An 18960-nucleotide genomic window follows, 5' to 3' on the forward strand; every position below is an offset into this window, starting at 1 on the left:
TACTTTGCCATCTCTGCTATATCTTTTAGAGATGTTATGTGTCACAACCTTCCTTGCCTTTCCTCCACATACTCACTTGTCTTGTGACCTCTTGAAGTCACAAGAAAATCTGTTATAAGGGCTCTCTCGAAAACTTTAAGAGCTCCTGTGGGAACAGAGCTGGGCATGCACAGCAGTGCTCTGTCTCTTGATAAGGTCAAACAATGCAGGTAGAAAACATCCTTAACTGTTTCAAGTGTTTTGGATTATTTCACTAGGAAATAAGGGGAAATGATCGCCAGAAAGACTTGTAGCCATCACAGAATGCAAAACGTCTTCAGTTCCTTGTAAGCAAATGTGTTCACAATATTTTTAAAGCCATTAGTGTTTCCAGTTTCTCAGGATTGAGCATGGGGGATGCTCAGTCTCAGAGAGATGGGGATGAAGCGGAAGCAGAGCTGAATGTGAAAAATTTTACTATCCCATGAAAATTTCTGGGAACTAAAGCATCCTGTCACAAATCAAAACCATTTGCTTCCCAAACTAAAATCAAGTTATTTTACTTTTGATAATTGCAAATTGCTTTTAATTGAGACATTTGAAAGCATGCTTTAATATTCATTAACTTTGATGGTGAACTGAAAAACCACATTATAAAAAGACAGTTCTTATTTTGGCAACATTGAAACTTTTATGGAACACTCTTCCATAAAAGAGAAATTAATCAAAGTTGATCCTGCAGAAAGTTTAATTTGCAAGACTGAATTTTCTTACAAAACAAAAAGCAGCTCAGAAATTCCCAAGATTTTACTGATGTTTTCTTTTCATTTCAGAGTTGAAGATGATTTAGAGAAACTTTTGAAAGTAACCTCCAAACCAAAACCTAAGGTACCATCAAAACCACCACTGCCTCAGAAGCCAGCAGTTGCCCCCAGGAGCACTAATTCATCTCCACTGGCAAAGCCAAAGGAGAAGAGGATTCAGACAATGAATGAAGTGGACATTCTCCAGTATATCCAGGAAAATGAATCTATCAACAATCAAGATACGAGTCTTTTTTGAAGATAGTATTTTTAAAATGCAGTGATGCCTTCTTGGCCCAAACTTCCAGTGAGCTCAGGTGACAGTAGCAAAAGTTGACCAGATGTCTCTACTGTCACGGTGCTCATTTGTGTACCATGATATAGAAGAGCAACAAGTTTGACTAGTAGAGGCTCAACATGTTTTCAAAACAGTGCAGTTGGTATAATGTTGCCTTAGATTTTCAGGGTTTTACAGGGGATGTGGACAAGGACATAGCACTACAGATTTTCTGCTACTATTTTAGTATCAACATAGTACAGTTTTAGCTAGTTTAGTCCTGACTGAAAATGCTAAGCGTGTTGCACACATAGCCAATAAATGGTCTGAAGCAGGGCAGGATGCTGTTCCTGTCACTTTAGATAGTGTATTTCAGCTCACTGGAAAGGTCATTTTCCTTTTATCCTGCACATTTTTGTAGCAGTCCTTTCCTCCCTGACTGGTATTTCAGCGATTTATAATCAGGAACTGTTAAGTATAGGTAACAGTTCCTCTGTAGTGGAGAGAAACACTGAAATCCCAGCTAAGCCTGACAATCTGCTGCCTTTGTTGTTGTGCAAATGCCAATTTATAAGAGAACTTGTAGGACTGCAAACTTTTAGGATGCTATGCACCTCTGGCCCCTGGGGAGAATACCAAATGACAAGATGGCTAAGAGTGCAGCTGCAGATGTATGCGGAGGCTGCAGTGTGTAAGAGGTTTGGATGCTGTAGGACTCTTGTGAACCTACTCAAGATTCACAAGGGCTAATTTTTTCCAGCCAGGTCTTCCTGGGCTTCCACTGCAGTTAGTGGAGTGAAAGAGGTTTCTCCAGGAGGTGATTCAGTGCAAGTGTCCTGATGCAGGAACTCTGAATTGCTGTCTGGAGTCACTCACTTGCTCTTTCTCCTTCCTTTCTCCCAGAACTTAGAAGCCATGGTGATTAATTCCACTTAGATAAAATGATTTTTTTTTGATAAAACAGTGGCCTGTTCATTGCTATGGCAATAGTTAAAACAAGGGAAGGCAAACTTGGGATTATCCAGAGGGAAAAATAGGAAGAAAATATACTGGAGACATTTTAATATGCAGGAAAAGAAAAACATAATAAAACAGGTATCCTGGACTATGCCTCTTATTCCCCAGCTCAGGCACTCTGGCTGAACATGCTGAATTTACATCTAATGTGGGTTGATACCTGCTATCATGTCGAAGGAGATTCCTGAACTCATTCCACGTGTTCTATCCAGATGTGAAAACAAGCCACCCAGAGTGAAAAGTTTAATATATTTAAGCCATATTACTATCCTCAAGTTTGCCTTTCTAATATAGAACAAAATAAATAGAAAGCATTATATATATATATATATATGTTTAATAATGAAATTAACTCTTTTAGTATTTCCTTTTTAAGCCAATGGAAAATATGATAAAGGTCTTTTGATTTGATAGGACAGATAAAACGCAACCATTGGCTCTTACCTATGTACAGTATGTTTCAGTATAATAAAACATTTTGCTAACCTGCAGGTGTTATTATTGTTCTCTAGGTTGTACAGTAGCAGCAAATCAGAGATAAGAGATGGATTGCATTTAAGATCTGAGGAGCATTACATGGAGTTCAAGTGCATGCTCCACTAAACCCCTGTGTAACTAAGTATGAAACCAAGAATGTAGCTGCACTCATATTTCCTTTGAGAGCTGCTGAAAGTTAAAACTATATGTGGGCAGAGGTGGTACCTGATTATGTCTGTTCTCATAGTGCAATTAGGAAGCTTGTTGATCCCATCCTGCAGAAGGGGAACAAAAGCATGAGGAGAAAATAGATGACTTTCCAGAGAGTAGGCAGAGAATAGCAGTCAGGAGAAAAATTCAAGAGAGCCTTCCTATTGCACTACCTGGTGTCATGAACTACCATAGTATATTTAACTGAGAGTTGAGGAATTTTGATTGCCACTTTTTTCAGCACTATTCAGGGAGACTGTTTGCATTTCTGTATTTTTGGCCAACAGCCCATCACGTGGCCTGAACACTGCTAAAACTGCCATATTGAGGGCCTGTCCTGGTTTCAGCCGGGATAGTTAATTTTCTTCTTAGTAACTGGTGCAGTGCTGTGATTTGGACTTGTTGTGAGAGCAATACTGACAGCACACGGATGTTTTTGGTTGTTGCTGGGTAATGTTTATACTAAGTCAAGGACCTCTCAGTTTCTCGGGCCTGCCAGCGAGAGGGCTGGAGAGGCATGGGGAATTGGGAGGGGACACAGCCGGGACAGCTGAGCCCAGCTAGCCAGAGGGATATTCCATACCACTGAATGTCATGCTGAGTATATAAGCTGCGGGAAGAAGAAGGAAGTGGGGGGACACTGGGCATTATGGCATTGGTCTTCCCAAGTAACCGTTACATGTGATGGACCCAGCTTTCCTGGGGATGGCTGAGCACCTGCCTGCCCATGGGAAGTGGTGAAAGTGGTGAGTGGACTCCTTGTTTTGCTTTGCTTGCGTGTGCGGCTTTTGCTTTACTTGTTGGATTGTTCTTGTCTCAACCCTCGAGTTTTAGATACCTTTCCAATTCTCCCCATCCTTCTGGGTGGCAGGTGAGTGAGCGGGCAGCTGCGTGGGGCTTGGTTGCCAGCCGGGGTTAAACCATGACAAAGCCATAGATTTAACGATCAGTAGACTTAAGTTCAGATCTTCACCCTGAGTGGGGGATCAACAAAGGAAAAGGATTATGATTTTTTGAAGTAAACTAGAGATACCAAAGAAGAACAGAGCTGGCAGTGGACTGGGAAGACCAGTTTGTCCACCTAAGCAGGAACATCCTGCTGGTGGCGGTTCTTGCTGGCCAGGACAAGATGTTACTGATGTGATGTTGCAACTGAAGAGTAGGCAGATGCCAGAGCAGGACATGGTGGCTGAACACATGGGCTGGAGAGATACTTGAGTGTGGGCACTGGATTGTTCTTGCAGTGGCAGTAATTATGCCTGTGTTATCTCTCATAGACATTTTTCTAACCTGTCTTTAAAAATTTGTCTGTCTGGAGAGCAGCACTGGAGATGTCATAGCCTCCCTGGGTGTGCCATTACAATTCTTTGCCATCCTATTAGAAATGTTTTCCTACTGTTTGACACAACTGTTCCTTCTTGCAACTTAAGCTCATTACATTTAATTCTCATCACCACAGAAAGAGAACGAAGTGTATTCCTTTCAGTCTTTTTTCTAGACTGCACAATTCTGCCTGGTGAGAGTGGCAGCAAGACAGGTCAGGACATTGCTACGATACCAGCTTCTAACGACTTTCTGTGCCCTAGATGAATGTTGACATCTTGCATTTGATTTCTCCCGTTTTTAGACAGAATTGCTACATATCCACCTATCAATTTACCAAGGGCAATGAAGGATGCCAGCATCCCACACCTTTTCATTAACACCACTTGGTGCAGTGACACAATGTACAGCCTTTGTTCCAGCTGGGACTACGTTTTTCTTTCACCATTCCTATAAAGAATTGTTATAAGCAACATCATCTATCTGCCTTCCACCATCTCAAAGAGCTCCACTCAGCTTTTGCAAAGCAGTGGGAGGGTAGATATTATATATTACCATCATAACCATGGGAACATGTCCAGTAATACTGATGTAACAACAGTATAGCTGTATCCATTTTGAGTGGCCAAGGAATACTTTGCCCCCCAGCCCTCCCTAAAATTGTCAAATTACCTAAACAACACAGGGAAGGAAGAGCTGTTAATTGTTTCCTGTGCTAGGTTTTTAAGATGATTTTAAGGTCAATGTTTTACTTCAGAAAAAATCTATCTTTCCTGTCAAGGAACTAACATAAAAAGATCCTTCGTAAAACCCAGCATTATGCATTTGTTTTACAATGCAAATGTCTAGCAGCAGTAATATTTATAGGCACTTTGAGGTGATTTACAGTCCTTGAATAAATTATATATAATGAATCATTACTATACAAGAGAAGAATGTCAGGCACATGTATCACAGAAAAATTGAACATATTATTTGAAATGACACAGGGAAACCACACGACATACTTTGCATCCTGCCAGACCAGAACTTTCAGGGCTTTTTTTTCATGCATCACTTCTAGTAGCCACTATTTTATTAGTCTGCTCTTGACAACTCCTGAAATTCAATTATGGACCCTAATGTGGTTCTTGGCTGACAGGTATCACATTTTGACATTAGTAATAGCTAGCTCATCAGAAGATTTGCAAAGCAAGAGTTGTACTTAAACCCTTTCAAACAAAAGATGTTTTCTTTAGTGATTAGATCTCATAGTAGGTATGTCTGTTGCTTTAGAAACTGCTTCTTGTTTTGCATAACCTTCTGCTTGTTACGTGGTACCGCACTAATTACATTATTTGGGTCACAGTTAAAATACTGGTATCACCAAGCTGAGTATTTCAGAGATGAACTGTGGGTCATCTGCTCAGGTCTGTTATGTTGCTGATTTTTTAGGAAAGCACATAGCATTTAAGGCCTGATTCTTTCAGTGACAATTTGTGTTGGGTCTAAAACTACGTATTAACTCAAACTGGTATTTCTGCTAATATTTGCCCAGATGTTAGCTTCTGTAAAGAAGCTGAGCTTGCTACAGCTGAATACACAAGTCAGCCTGTGATTTAAGGTCATGAAAATCCAGCACACTCAGGGCACTAAGGCATTAGCTAGTGAAAGGAAACTGTAAATGACCAGCCCCTGTGGTCATTAGATTTAATATAGAGTAAAAGAAAGCACTGGTATTTCATTTAAAAATGTTGACTGTCACTAATGTCACCAAGGATTCTTGAATCTGTGTGTGTGTGTGCATCAACCATGTTTCTTATCCATGTGATCACACGTTTGTGACAATTTAAAACCTCTTGAGAGAGGGGGTTTACTGTGAAGCTTTATCTGTATTCTTACTTTTAATCTCTGCATCAACAACAGAACTGGATAGTCACTCAGTTGCTTTCTGTATTGCACCCATTCCTTCCTTGATTCATCTTTAAACCCTTCTGAACCAATTTTTTCAGCCCTTAACACAGCACTGATCTTCCTTTACAGCCTTCCACATACTACTGGTATTTGATGTCATGCATTGAACCTAATGAAGAATTCAAGTGAAGGGAAATCATGTACCTGCGTTACCAGAGAACTGTCTGTAGGGTACACTGCTTTGAGTAAAAATACCAGCAGTGAAAGGTAATGATAGTAAATTAAAGTAATAGTCAAATTAAGTGCTGCTGTGGGAGTTCAGAAGTCAATGAAGCTGCTTAAAGGATTGATTAGTCATAGATATTTAGGGACTAAGTTTTAATCATACCAGGATGTTATAGATGCTAAAAATTTATATGGGGTCAGGGAGACACTGGTTAGACTCGTGAAAGAGAAATCTATCAAGGGTCGTTAAAGATGCCGCTTAGAGCTTGGGAAGTCCTTGAGCTGCAAGTTGCTGGAAATGAGGAGAATATTCAACCAGTAAATATTTTTGTATTTCCCTATAGACATCTGCTTTTGACTGTTGTGAAGAATACTGTACTGAACTAACCCAAACTCACACTGAATGAGTCCCTTAGTGAGGATTTGGTGACTGAAAGAACAGAACATCCTCAGTGCTTTATCATCCTGCTTCCCAGCACCCTCAATGAAAGCCACCTACTTGCCTTACAACAACAAAACCATTTCTCCTATTCACTCAGGAGAGATTCCTGAAGTCATTGCAGTATATGCTTTTTCAAAGCCACTTTTGACACATATGTGTTATATTTGCAGTGAGCGGTGCAAGTCTTACTGTTATCAGAGGAAGATTTCAACCATTCTTGAATGCTCCTCCAGATCCCACCCTTAATGGTAAGACTTAGTAGATACTATGATGTGCCTAGGAAGTCAAATGTAACAGATTTGCCAGGGGTAACGAGGCAACAAATGACATCATCACAACCCACAACACTCAGCAAATTTTCGTGGAATAACCCCTAAACAGACCATCTGAGGTTATGTTATGCTTGTGAGGTGCTCAGGAACCTCAGAGTTTGAAGTCAAAAACCAAACACAAAAAGACGTAAGAGCCTGCTGGCCTCTGCTGCATTAACAGCCACTACAGTTTGTTACCCTCAGGTATATTGTTTTTCTTGTCAAGTACTTGGGGATCATAGTATAACATTTAGAGGTTTGGAGCTGTTAAAGCCATGGGGAAGCATTGTGGTCATCATGCCGTCTTCAAGTGGGAGTTTCAGTCACCTAGCAACATCAGGATGATGTATGAAAACCATCATTTTGTTGGTTTTTGGTAAAAAAATGCAAGCCAGTCTCTCCTTGAACTTGTTAAATACTCTCTGAATGCAATTTAGCCATTTGCTGCCAAAGGCAGTGTTTCTGTGCCATTTATGTCATCGAAAGGTTGCTTCCTATGACTGCTGGGGGAGCTGTACAGTCAATCTAAGCTGCCAAAATCCCATGCAGATCATTAGAAGCCTGGTGATGCTGATGCTTGAGAAAGGAGGTACAGGAATAGGATGTGACACCACTGACAAGCCTGATCGACTTGGAGAGCACCGCTGAGAATGGGAGAGACAGGACAGAATGAAAGAAGGCATCTGCCCGATTTATACACAGAGCTCCAGAGCCTTTCACATCTCTTGAAAAACTGGGGCTGCAGGGCTGAAAGAAAGAATTCATTTAATGGTTCTTTGGCGAGATGAGCACCATGGTTTTTCAAATGAACATAAAACCAAACAAAATAAAATCACAAAATTCCTAGGGTATTTACTGAGCACTTTTCTTACTTCTCTGCTAATTTATTTGCTTTTTTAAGTTCTTCCAGGCAATTTGTGCTAATGATCACAAACTTCTCAGATTATTTTGTTGGTAATAACAATGTAAGGCCACTCATTTCACCTCAGAGGAACTTCTAGAAATGGTTGTTTGATAATGTACAGCTATGTTAACAAGTTCTTACTGTGAACTAGAATAATAATTTCTTTACCTTGAATGCTGATAATCAAAGCTACCTAATGCTCCCCCCCTGCCTTATGCAATCAAATCTGCAGGCTGCTATGATTTGTTTTCCTGCTTATGCCTTCCTGTGTCTTGACCTTTAATAGCATACATATTTAATCTTGTGTACAGACCCTGAAAGGAATTTTTTGTGTCCAGAACTGCTATCTAATTATAGTTGCAAAGCCTTAAGCTAAAAAGAAAACCTAATTGTACATGGAATGATCTGGAAAATTCATCTTTTTCATGAGGAATAAAAAAAAAAAATCTGGAAGTGTCTTCATCAGTGGTTTAGCTTAGTTCAAGGGAGCACTTTCATAGCAAATCTCCTGATTGGCTCCATTGACCATACGCTGGTTCCCATGACAGAGCTGCCACAGAGCAAACTGGACACTTGGGTCCAAAGGACCCAACTAGAAGTAGAAATAACTTCCCCAAAATGTGCAAATTTTGCAAATGTGCAAATTTGCAAATCCTCCCTGTTGTGTTGCTGCACTTGCTGATGCCATCAGTGCGTGTTTGGTGGTAAACTGAGCCCAAAATCCAGCTGACCTCAACCTGTTTCCTTCCACCTTTGCAGTAAGCCATTGTACTTAGTCAGCAAAGGAAGGAAGGGGCAAAATCACAGGGAGGTTCAGGTGTCCCCTGGTCTGCAGATGTTGGAGTGGATTTCGCAATATCTATTCAGGTACTCTTAGTATCACAGTTTGGTCTCTGTTCATCTGTCTCTGTGCTCTAGGCAGAGAGTTAACAAGTTTTGCATTAAACAAACATTGGCCCGAACTAAAGGAGTAATTTAAGTTGTGTGATAATAAGTAAGTTGTGTGAGAGAGACAGGGAGAGGAAAAAAAACTCCTACATCTCTTGCTCCCAAGTAGAAATACAGAATCAGAGAATGGTTTGGGTTTGAAGCGAGCTTAAAGATCATCTAGTTCCAGCCCCTGCCACGGGCAGGGACACCTTCCACTAGACCAGGTTGCTCCAAGCCCCGTCCAGCCTGGCCTTGAACACTGCCAGGGATGGGGCATCCACAGCTTCTCTGGGCAGCCTGTTCTGGTGCCTCGCCACCCTCACAGTGAAGAATTTCTTCCTAATATCTAATCTAAGACTACCCTCCTTCAGTTTAAAGGCGTTACCCCTTGTCCTGTCACTACACTATTGTGTAAAAAGTCCCTCCAGCTTTCTTGCAGGCCCCCTTTAGGTACTGGAAGGTGCTATAAGGTCTCCCTGGAGCCTTCTATTCTCCAGGCTGAACAATCTCAACTTTCAGCCTGTCTTCATAGGAGAGGTGCTCCAGCCCTCTGACCGTCTTATCATCTCATATGTAGATGTCCTTATTACTTGCTACAAAATCCCTGTTTCTTATTCTGTTTCTTTCCAGTTTCAGCAGGAAAGGTAATGCTTGATTTTGCCACTGCTTTGCTTCATGTTTGCTGGAGTAATGGCAGATGGACGTTCGAAAGTCCCTGAGGCTGAGGAAGGCAAAAAGCCCACATTTCCCCACCACCCTGGGTGAGTACATTAGGCAGAGTACCAGCAAAAATTTAGAAGAAATAAAAACTTCCTTAATCAACAAGACAGGAGACTGTCTGTCCCAAGCCTGGCTCAAAAAATAGTGACTGGGGGTCACTATGAGACTCTGTGGCTTCCTCCCATTTGCAAACTGGCACCCCACAAACCAGGCCAGATGGGGTGGCAGGATGCTGGTATGGCTGTGCTCCACGCTCCCAGCCTGTGCTCGGGGGACTGCTTTCAGCTGAGGCTGACAAGCAACAAGGCTGTTCTGAATGGTGTTGCACTTGCTAGATTTACCAGCTCCATATTTGCAAGTCTGTGCATGATGACTCTGTTTCGTAGTCATGAGCTGACCCATTTCCTTTTAATGCAGTAATTACCAGATTAACCGCCTTCCCCTTCCAGGTGCTGACCTACAGTGGCTCATCCAGTAATTACTGTGGATGAAATCTGTAATGTCTGCATTTACCACAGCTTTTTTTTATCCATTTCTGTTGCTGTTTCTTTTTTTTTCCTTATTTTTCCCTTTTCCTTTTTTCCCCCACCCCTTTTTCTTTTTCCCACTTGACCTGCAGATTTACCAGCTTTGTGAAAGAAAATCATGGGGGTTTTTGGCTCAGCCATATGATAAGAAGAGAAAGAGAAAAACTGGGAGTTTAGTGGAAAAAAATAATACCATTTCCCTAGAGCCATATTTGAATAATGAATCCCATTTAATTCTCCCAGAGATCCACACAGGGAGTTACACAGGGCAGCATTAGAAACCAGCGAGGGATCCCAGGCTAAGAGGTGTCATTGTTGTCTGCTGTCTCACCTTACTGTGAAGACTGTGCTGCTGGCAGGGACATTTCAAACTGTTCTGGATAAGAGTGACAAAGTGAGCACAGCACCACATCCCTGCCCAGGGGCTGGGGTATTCACCTGTGTGTGACTGTCAGGGACCTGCTGCCTCCTTTTCCTTTCCCAGTAGCCATTTTAATAATGGCCATTTCATGGAAACAATATTCAGTTATTTTAGACACTTCAGTAGAGACTGGGATTTAAGACTGGAGTCATTTATAGGCTCTGTGTTTCTCTTATAGTACATATGTATATAGTACATATGAGAACGTGGAAAAAACAGAGAGGCTTTTTAATCCTCCCACAGTTAAACAGGGACTCTGTAGCACAGCCAGCAAAAGATTTGTCTGGTTTCCTATCTTGGCCATGAACCTCAAGGCTGAACTAAAAATACAAACAAAACAATCTTGTGGGTTAAGGGATTTTCTGATTTGTTTTCACTTTTTTGTGATGAGCATAAGCATGACCTGAAATATTCTCCCTCTGAAAAACTTTTGCCTGCCTTTTCTGTTTTGTTAGAAATTTAGGAAGATGCTTGGACTGCTGGGCAGCCAGTGAACTGATGACATTGCAACAGATGAAAGGGAGGGAGAACTAGCAATAGGACAGGATATTTTGGTATTACAAGTTTTAATTTCTCTTCTAGTTGAATACCTGTTTTGTGTTAAAATATCTAACAAAGTTTGTGAGAAAAAAAATGTTTGTTAGGAGTGCTAATGAGTTTTCCCAAATGAAGGGTGTGAGAATCTGGGTTTCCTCCTATTTTTTCCCAATAAAATATAAGAAGGAAATGAATGACCTTTAAAAATAAAAAAGGAAAAGCTAAACTGTTTTCTTTATGATGTCACCAAAATAGGCCCAAAGTTCAAATTCCTTTGAAAGTCACCTTTCTCTTCCCATCCAGTCTCAGTCCCTGAACCAGTCACTCTTCAGTCACCTACAGACTACTCAGAATCAATATGAATAGAAAATTTACTGAATTTGTGTCAGAACACTGTAAGACAAAACTTTTTAAATGGAAACTTTTTTTAAAATCATAGTCAACTTGTCACAGCAAAAACCAGAGATGCCTTCAGACGCATGAAAATTAGAAAGCTGTCTCTGCATGGCTTTCCCCTAAGCACTAGGACTATATCTTTTGTGGTTTCCTAAAAAAAAAAAAAAAGGTACTGGATGCAGATATGGGGTAGGCCCCCTTTTTATTTGAGGTTTTGCACAGCTTCGCAGGGCTGCTGTCTGAGCAAAACAGAAAAACACTGCTGCCCCTTCAGCACAGGCAGGGCTGTAACCATGCCTGAAATGGAAATGGTATCAGCCACCGCAGGGGCTGAGTTGAGTTTTCTCTTATTTGAAAAATTTCTTGTCTGAAAGCAAAGTACTGGTGGCAATCCTGATTCTTGGAAATACAGTTATGAAAATGCTTAAAGCATGATTAAATGCTGACTAATGAGCAACTACGTAGGAGTGTGACTATGCACAAGAAGGGAAAGCAAGGTCAGTGATTTAACAGAGAAGCTTTCAGGCCACTGAAGCACGGCAGGCTGCGGCAACAGGGCTTTCTGTCATCACCGTACCTTGCTACGTGTGTGTGTAAGGCAAGGGACTTGCAAGGACAGTGAGAAGTGGGATTCTGGAGTATGACTAAAAGAACATTTTTCTGGGATCTGAGTTGTTTCTAATCATTGGAGGCTTCCTATTATTCTTTCCTTATTGATTACATGTCACAAATGAGACAGTAATCCCATTTGGCACCTGATTAAACCAATAGGAACATGATCTTTATTAATATTAAGTGGCAAGTTATTCCTGCTGCAGACAAAGATGTCTAGCCATTTCCTTTACAGGGCACTGGTTTTAGTTCCTTAAAACTTTGCCAGATTTTTATTGCTTGGGATAACATTTCACATGCTCGGTTATTTGGCTCCAGTTGAGATATTAAGAAAGCTTTAGCTCAAACAGTTCAACAGTCTTCAGGTGAAGATGCTGTACAAAGTTCTTTTAGCCCGTATATTTTTTCTTACAACTGTGTGGGTGAGAAGGCTTTATAGACCCATGTCTTGAAAGAAGGATTTGGGAATCAGCATAGAAATCACTTGGATGTCAGAGCTGTGCCTTTTGCCTTATTAATTAGTAGCAGACAAATAAAGCCTAAACCTTCCCAAATTTATCTGTACAATAAATGGAAAAAAGAAAGGAAAAAAAAAAATCAATGCGTATACTGCCAGTACTATAATATTGTGGGCATTTCTGTACATTTTCCTGTGAACGTGGTCCTCCCTGACAGAGCCCATCTGCAGCCAGCCAGGGGACACAGCATCTCTCCTCCATAAGCCCAGTGCAGGAGGAGGCTGAGCAAGACTCGCTCTGCAAACACATCTTTTGGCTGCCAATGTCCAGCTCCAAAGGGGCTGTGGTGCCTAGCAAGTGATCATTTTGGAGCTGGGGGGGACCTACAAGAAAGACTTTGGCAGCTGCCGGCCAAGCAGATATTAAACATCTGTGTTTAGGTAAAGGAACCAAACCTCAAGAGTAGTGTTTCCTATCTCAGAGCTGGCAGGTGAGAACATTTTTATAGTCAATGAAAACAACTGGTGTTTCCAGACTGCTTCATCTGACCTTCTTCTAACCTGGGGTGAGAGGAGATACCCTCTGGAAGTGCCTGTTTTCCTCTCAACAGGACCCTGGCCAACTCAGCTGCAGACTGTAGGCATCTAAAATTAGGTGAAATGGATCCTGCCCGAGGAGGCTTTCTCCCCAAAAGTCATGACGGGTCTCCCCTGAGCTGTAAGTGGAGGTGGCGGCTGCTGCCACCCGCCAGCTGCTGGGAGGCTGTTCCAGGCTGGAACCATCGGCTGGAGCTGGGCCATGAGCATTATTTTGGGCCTGTTCCTGCACGTGTGCTTTGGGTCATGTGTTAGCAGACAAGGTAGCCAAAAAACATACTGGCAGTGGCTACATGAGGAGGTTCACGTTGGCCAACACAGGGAAAATGGAGAGATGGTGGCTTGTCCCAGGTGGAACTTGTCTCCTCTCAAGCCATAATGAGCAGTCTCCTGTGGGTAAGCAAAGGTCTGTCCCTCTCTGCCTTGCGGCAAAAGTGCATCTTTACAGGGCAACTTTAAAAAAATGATTCATACATATTAGTCCTGGGAGAGCTGTAGTTGGAGGTGTTGGGGTGGTGGGTCTATGCGTGGGGAAATCGAAGGTTTCAGAAAACATCTCATTCTCAAATTGCCACAGAAGAGCAGAATCTCAAACAAACAATACCTTCTAACCAAAACCGTGAGAGAAAGCACTGACCAGAAGCAATGGAAGTAGGCTTTCATTTGGAGTATCACTTTTCCCCTAAAAACATAAAGTTATAATTTAATTTTAAATCTAAACTAAAAGCCAGGGATGAGATATGTAAACAACTGTGACAGGTTTTTTTTAAGAAAAATAAAAATTTGGAAAACCAGAAATCCACTCAGAAAGACACCGCCCTATTTCAATTCTGTTTCAATAAAATTTCTTTTTTGGGTGTTAAAACTGAAGCAATTTTCTGCCCTGCTACAGACCTCAGCTGTGCTGTGCCACTGCATCCTTGGACAGACAGGACTGCCAACAAGGACAGATGCACTCGACTCCTTAACCAAACTAGAAGCTTTGGTACAGGCTCCAAAGGAGGTAAAGGCCTGAGCTGTAAACAGGCCAAGAACTCCTCTAGATCCATTCTGTCCTCTGAAAACCCACTAAGGAGCAGAGTGACACAGTGAGCATCGATGCAGATGGGCTTGGAACACCAATCATGCAATTAACACAGGTGGCTTTTCCAAGATTCATCTATCAAGGAACAAAGGAAATTGTGGGTACAAGGAGTCTCATGCATGCCTTTCCCATCACATGTAATTTGATTATGAGCCAACCACTTTATTCCATAAATATGACAGCCTAAGTGAGGCTCCCTTGAGCTCTCCCAGCCAGGCAGCACGGCTGCATGGTGGTGATCTCCCCTTGAGCTGGGATGCCCCTCAAGGTTGCTCCTCAAGGCAAGGGAGACCTTTTACCAACAGCAGGTCTTTGGTAAGTGACCAATATTGCACATAACCTTGTAGTACGATAACACTGATTTTGTCTTGATAACTTTGATTTGTGCCTTGGTAGTTTTAAATCATCATTCAAATGACTGTGCCTCAGAGTAACAGAGTGAACCTTGAGGAATTTCATATTTTGTATGCCTTTTACATACAAGTTACACTTGTATGTAAAGTTACACTTTTACAACACCATATTAAAACCACTTCTGCTAATACCTTTGACGGTGATTCTTTAAGTGATCTAAATTGCCCATATTTGCAACATAACCCCATTTCAGCAGGAGCGTCACTGTCTCGAGACTGGCAGCTCACATGAAGAGCTGCCTCCCTGAGCAGAAGAGCAGCAGGCTCTGAGACCTGCCAGTGGAAAAAAAAAACACATTCTCTGGCTGTGAAGACATTAAATATTTACAGTGTCAGGTGCAGGCCATGGCTGTGGCATGGCATCGGTGGGCTACTTGCCTGTCATGAAGGTGGCCTGCCAGTGATGAATCCAGACCCAGGTGTGTTGCCTTGTGTACCATTAACCCTACCAACATTTCCTTGTCACCGTGACCCGCGGTGGGGGGCCAGGAGGGTGTCTGCATGTCTGGAAGTGGAGATGGGATAAGGCAGCAGCAACAGGAAGGTACATCCGAGTTGTGCAGTGGAAAGCTCTTGTAGCTCTGCAGTTTTTCAGGCTTGCATGAAGGTGGTGGGAGAATTTTTGCAGGGGGTTTCACCCTGCTCTTGCAGAGTGTTCGTGTTCACCCCAAGTTCCTTTCAAAATGAAAGTAAAGAATGTTTTAAAACTCACAAGGTGGGACACGAGGAGGAAAAATACCTTTTGCTCTCCTGCAATCAGTTAGATTAGTGGAGTATTTTGGAAAGCTTGGGTGATAAATATTTCAGGAATAATGAAAGGGAACTGTACCTGCAGCTGGCCTGTGGGATTTTAACAAAACAAGCTCTCTGATTTGCAGTGCAGAATTTGCACCAAAAAAAAATAAGCACTATCTTGACTTCCTTGTGCTGACTGAGGGCTGAAGAATGGTGCCTCCACCCTTCTCATTCCCCCAAAGGGCCCTTTTTTCCTGATTTTGCGACAGGTGCATTTGGTGTCAGCCTGTCCAGACAAAGAGATGAGATGCTTATCTCATGTAGTGATGGAAAAATATTTCATTGACAAGTTATCCAAAGGACCACACACCTACATAAAACCTTGTAGTGTAGCCAAGATCATGCCTTTCCTCCATGTGTGCAGTTACAGAAGCTCCAGGCTCTTTGCAGGCAGTAATTAAGCTCAGTTTGTTGAAAGGATCACAAGCCACAAATAGCCCTTCATGTCTCCTGTCACACCAAAATTATTCCAACCTGATGTGGGCGCGTTTCTTTTTAAAATAAAACCTCCAGGTCTCAGAGAAATTCAAGGAACCCAAAAAGCACTCTGGTGTGCTCTGACTTGCTTCAGGCCTTTTATGGATCACCTCTAAAGTTACCTGGAGATGATCTCTCAGCAGCAGTGCTGGACTGAGGGGCTAAAGCAAATCACACGTGTGTGCCCAAACCCAAGCTACACTGGTCCTGCTCCTCAAGCCAGGACAGAAGTCATACCTGACGGTAGACACGGAAGGAGCCCTTCACCCATTTTTCTATTTTTCATGTGTATGCAAAGAAACCCCATCCAGTCCCATCCTGAGAGACTACCTTGAGCAACTGAGTCAGATAAATACATCACACTCTAGGCGAGGGGACCCTGCCTTTGCAAACAGTCATGGGAGGCTGGAAATCAATTAGTGGGTTTGTTCCGACAGCAGCTAATAAGGAGCCCCACTTCTCTTGCTAGCTACTCCTAGACCTCCTCAGGTGTTGCTGTGAGCAGGGGTACCCAGACCTGCAGCTGTGTTGTCTCCTGCTGCCACAGGCAGGGTGGGAGAGGTGCTTGGAAATACAGTCCTGAAAATTTACATTGTGTGACAATGAAGGGGAAATGTGGGGGGTAGGTGGGAGAAAAAGGAGGCAGTATAGGGTGAGGGGAAGCAGGGTGGGCTGGTGAAAGCCAGTGTCAATGCCCCACTGTTTAGTCTGTATGGTAGGGGGCTACCTTGACCTGCCTCTTGCAGGTCCCGTGGAGCAGGAGCCATTCAGGAGTGCCCTCCAGGGCCACAACACCCAGTCATTTAATCAAAAAAAATTCATTTTCTCTGAGACCTTTCCTTGTGTGAACTGAAGCAATAACAGGGAGAAGAGGGAGAGTATCTTCAGAAGTTCAGACTCCTCCAAAGCAAAACACTCAGGTAGGCGCACCCAGATTGTCTTTGCTAGTTCCACTAGGGAGGCTCATATGGGTACAGACTCGCAGGACTGGGTGTTGTCTTTGTACATAGGATGATACAGGTAATTATTGGATGATTGAAAGTACCTGTTGCTGTTAACACCAACACATTGCCACCAGGGGACAGAGAGATTGAAAACAGCAGTGCTCAATTTTGCTATGAAAAGGCTGAAACACTGTTAGCAAAATCCGAAGCGGTTCCCTCATTGTTAGGGTGCCTCTGTTTCTCCTTATGGGTTTTAGGACTAGGAAGCCATAGGTGCTGCTTTGGCAGTTTGCTCATCTGTCGCAGCAGCTAGTAGTTCTTTATTTTATCTGCCCGTTTTTAATGACTGCCCCTGTTGCTGCCTGCCAGGGGACAGCCTGCTCGTGAACATGGTGATGGGGGAGGGTTTGTCCTCAGCAAATTTGCAGCCCGAGGGCTCTGTGGCCAGCTTGTAAAAGAAGAGACAAGCCCTTGGGAAAGCCACAGAGAAGCTAAAACATGAGGCTAATACAGCATTTGAGGGGGCAAGCTAGGGTGTGCAGGAGTGGGACAGAGGGCTGGAGCTGCTGCAGGAGTTGCAGCCTGGTACCAGCACCTCTCTTCTAGATGTCTGTTCCAGTTCTGAAGTGTGCATCTCAAGGGGCCTGAATTTTGCAAATGACAAGCATTAGCTGCAATGTTGTTGCAACAGTAGTGACCTAGGGACACAAGTAAGGTGTGATTTGTAGGAAAGGTCTGTATTTTTTGATAGTCCATTTTCAGTAGTAACATTGCTGCAACTGGGAGGGAATACAGATCTGCTTTTGAGTGTGTGATCCAGTTCCTACTTCTTGGGGGAAAGGCATACAGAATATGAAATTCCTCGAGCAACAGATAGACTTAAGCCCTTAATCCTCCCCTCTCCTCCTCCCCTTCCACTCCCCACAGCAGGGCTGGAAGAGGCACCATAATTTACTGCTTGGCTAGTAAGGTGTCCCCAGATATGGAAGATTGTAGTTCATATCTTTCCTCTCTCTGAATTTGTTTTAACCTAATTCGCTATGTTAAAACATGTTCTAGAGTTTGATGTTCCCCTAAACACAAACATTATTTCATGTTTTTTTATGCATAAGAAAAGCAAATGTTCTTTGGGCCATTGAGTGCATGTAAATTATTATGTCTTCATAATGTAGACGTGACAGTATGTACCTCATTTTAGTCCTCCCTGAAGATGAACAGAAGGATGTGTGGCCAGCAGGACTAGGGCAGTGACTGTCCCCCTGTACTCAGCACTGGTGAGGCTGCATCTCAAACCCTGCGTTCAGTTTTGGGCCCCTCACTGCAAGAGGGACATTGAGGTGCTGGAGCGTGTCCAGAGAAGGGCAACGAAACTGGTGAAGGGTCTGGAGCACAAGTCTTATGAGGAGCGGCTGAAGGAACTGGGGTTGTTTAGCCTGGAGATAAGGAAGATGAGGGGGAACTTGAAAGGAGGTTGTAATCAGGTGGGGGGTAAGTCTGTTCTCCCGAGTAACTAGTGACAGGACAAGAGGAAATGGCCTCAGGTTGCACCAGGGGAGGTTTAGATTGGATATTAGAAAAAATGTGTTCACCAAAATGGTTGTCAACATTGGAACAGGCTGCCCAGAGAACTGGTTGAGTCACCATCCCTGGAGGTGACTTGTAGATGTGGCACTTAGGGACATGGTTTAGTGGTGGACTTGGCAGTGCTGGGTTAATGGTTGGACTCAATGATCTTAAAGGTCTTTTCCAACCTAAATGATTCTATGATTCTATGAAAAAGGTTCTCAAATTTATAAGTACATATATTTCATTCTTTGGGGCAGCAGCTCAGAAGGCAATCTGACCAACCTTTGATATCTGGCTGGATGTCTGGGTTCAAAGAAATTAGGAGACCTAGGTCCCACTGGCTTCCATCTTTAATGAGGAAACTGTGACAGTGCCCTGGGAACTGAGAACAAGTGATGCTGGCAAAAAGGGAAAGTGGTTTATGCCTTGCTGACACTTTCTCATCTCATTCCCATTCACATCCTGAAGAACGTGGTGCTGTAATGCAGCAAGCAGATTGCATGTGAAGCTGATAAACATGAGAGAAAGCTACATGTTCCTGAGCATCCCAAAAGCTGCACAGTCTCCATTTCCCTAGAAACAAATTTTCATCTGTGTAGGGATGTGCCTTCAGGATTGTTTAG

General features: G+C 42.8%; 1 protein-coding gene and 1 long non-coding RNA gene across 6 annotated transcripts in view; both read left to right on the top strand.

Annotated features, from left to right (window-relative positions):
* Positions 1-2565, top strand: part of HS1BP3 (HCLS1 binding protein 3) — a 54071-nt gene extending 51506 nt beyond the window's left edge. The window contains exon 7 of one of the 2 annotated variants that reach the window (XM_037391991.1): positions 813-895. Coding sequence is in view for 1 of the 2 variants with exons in the window: in XM_037391990.1 (XP_037247887.1) it covers positions 813-1041 (229 nt within the window). In the remaining variant the exon portion in view is untranslated. Of the gene's footprint in view, positions 1-812 lie in introns of both variants that reach the window. The other variant, XM_037391990.1, reaches the window with a different exon arrangement.
* Positions 2566-3314: 749 nt separating this feature from the next.
* On the top strand, positions 3315-18022 carry LOC119150354. Of its 4 annotated transcripts, none has more exons than XR_005105034.1 (3): positions 3315-3509; positions 6109-6894; positions 9422-11560. It is a non-coding gene; the product is annotated as an uncharacterized LOC119150354 (long non-coding RNA). The 4 variants fall into 4 exon arrangements; XR_005105033.1 differs by lacking the exon at positions 3315-3509 and adding an exon at positions 13951-18022 and having other exon boundaries at positions 3555-6894; positions 9422-9552; XR_005105035.1 differs by lacking the exon at positions 3315-3509 and having other exon boundaries at positions 3555-6246; positions 6817-6894.
* Positions 18023-18960: the final 938 nt, after the last annotated feature.

The sequence above is a fragment of the Falco rusticolus genome, chromosome 6 (assembly GCF_015220075.1).
Source record: "Falco rusticolus isolate bFalRus1 chromosome 6, bFalRus1.pri, whole genome shotgun sequence".
Lineage (NCBI taxonomy): Eukaryota > Metazoa > Chordata > Aves > Falconiformes > Falconidae > Falco > Falco rusticolus.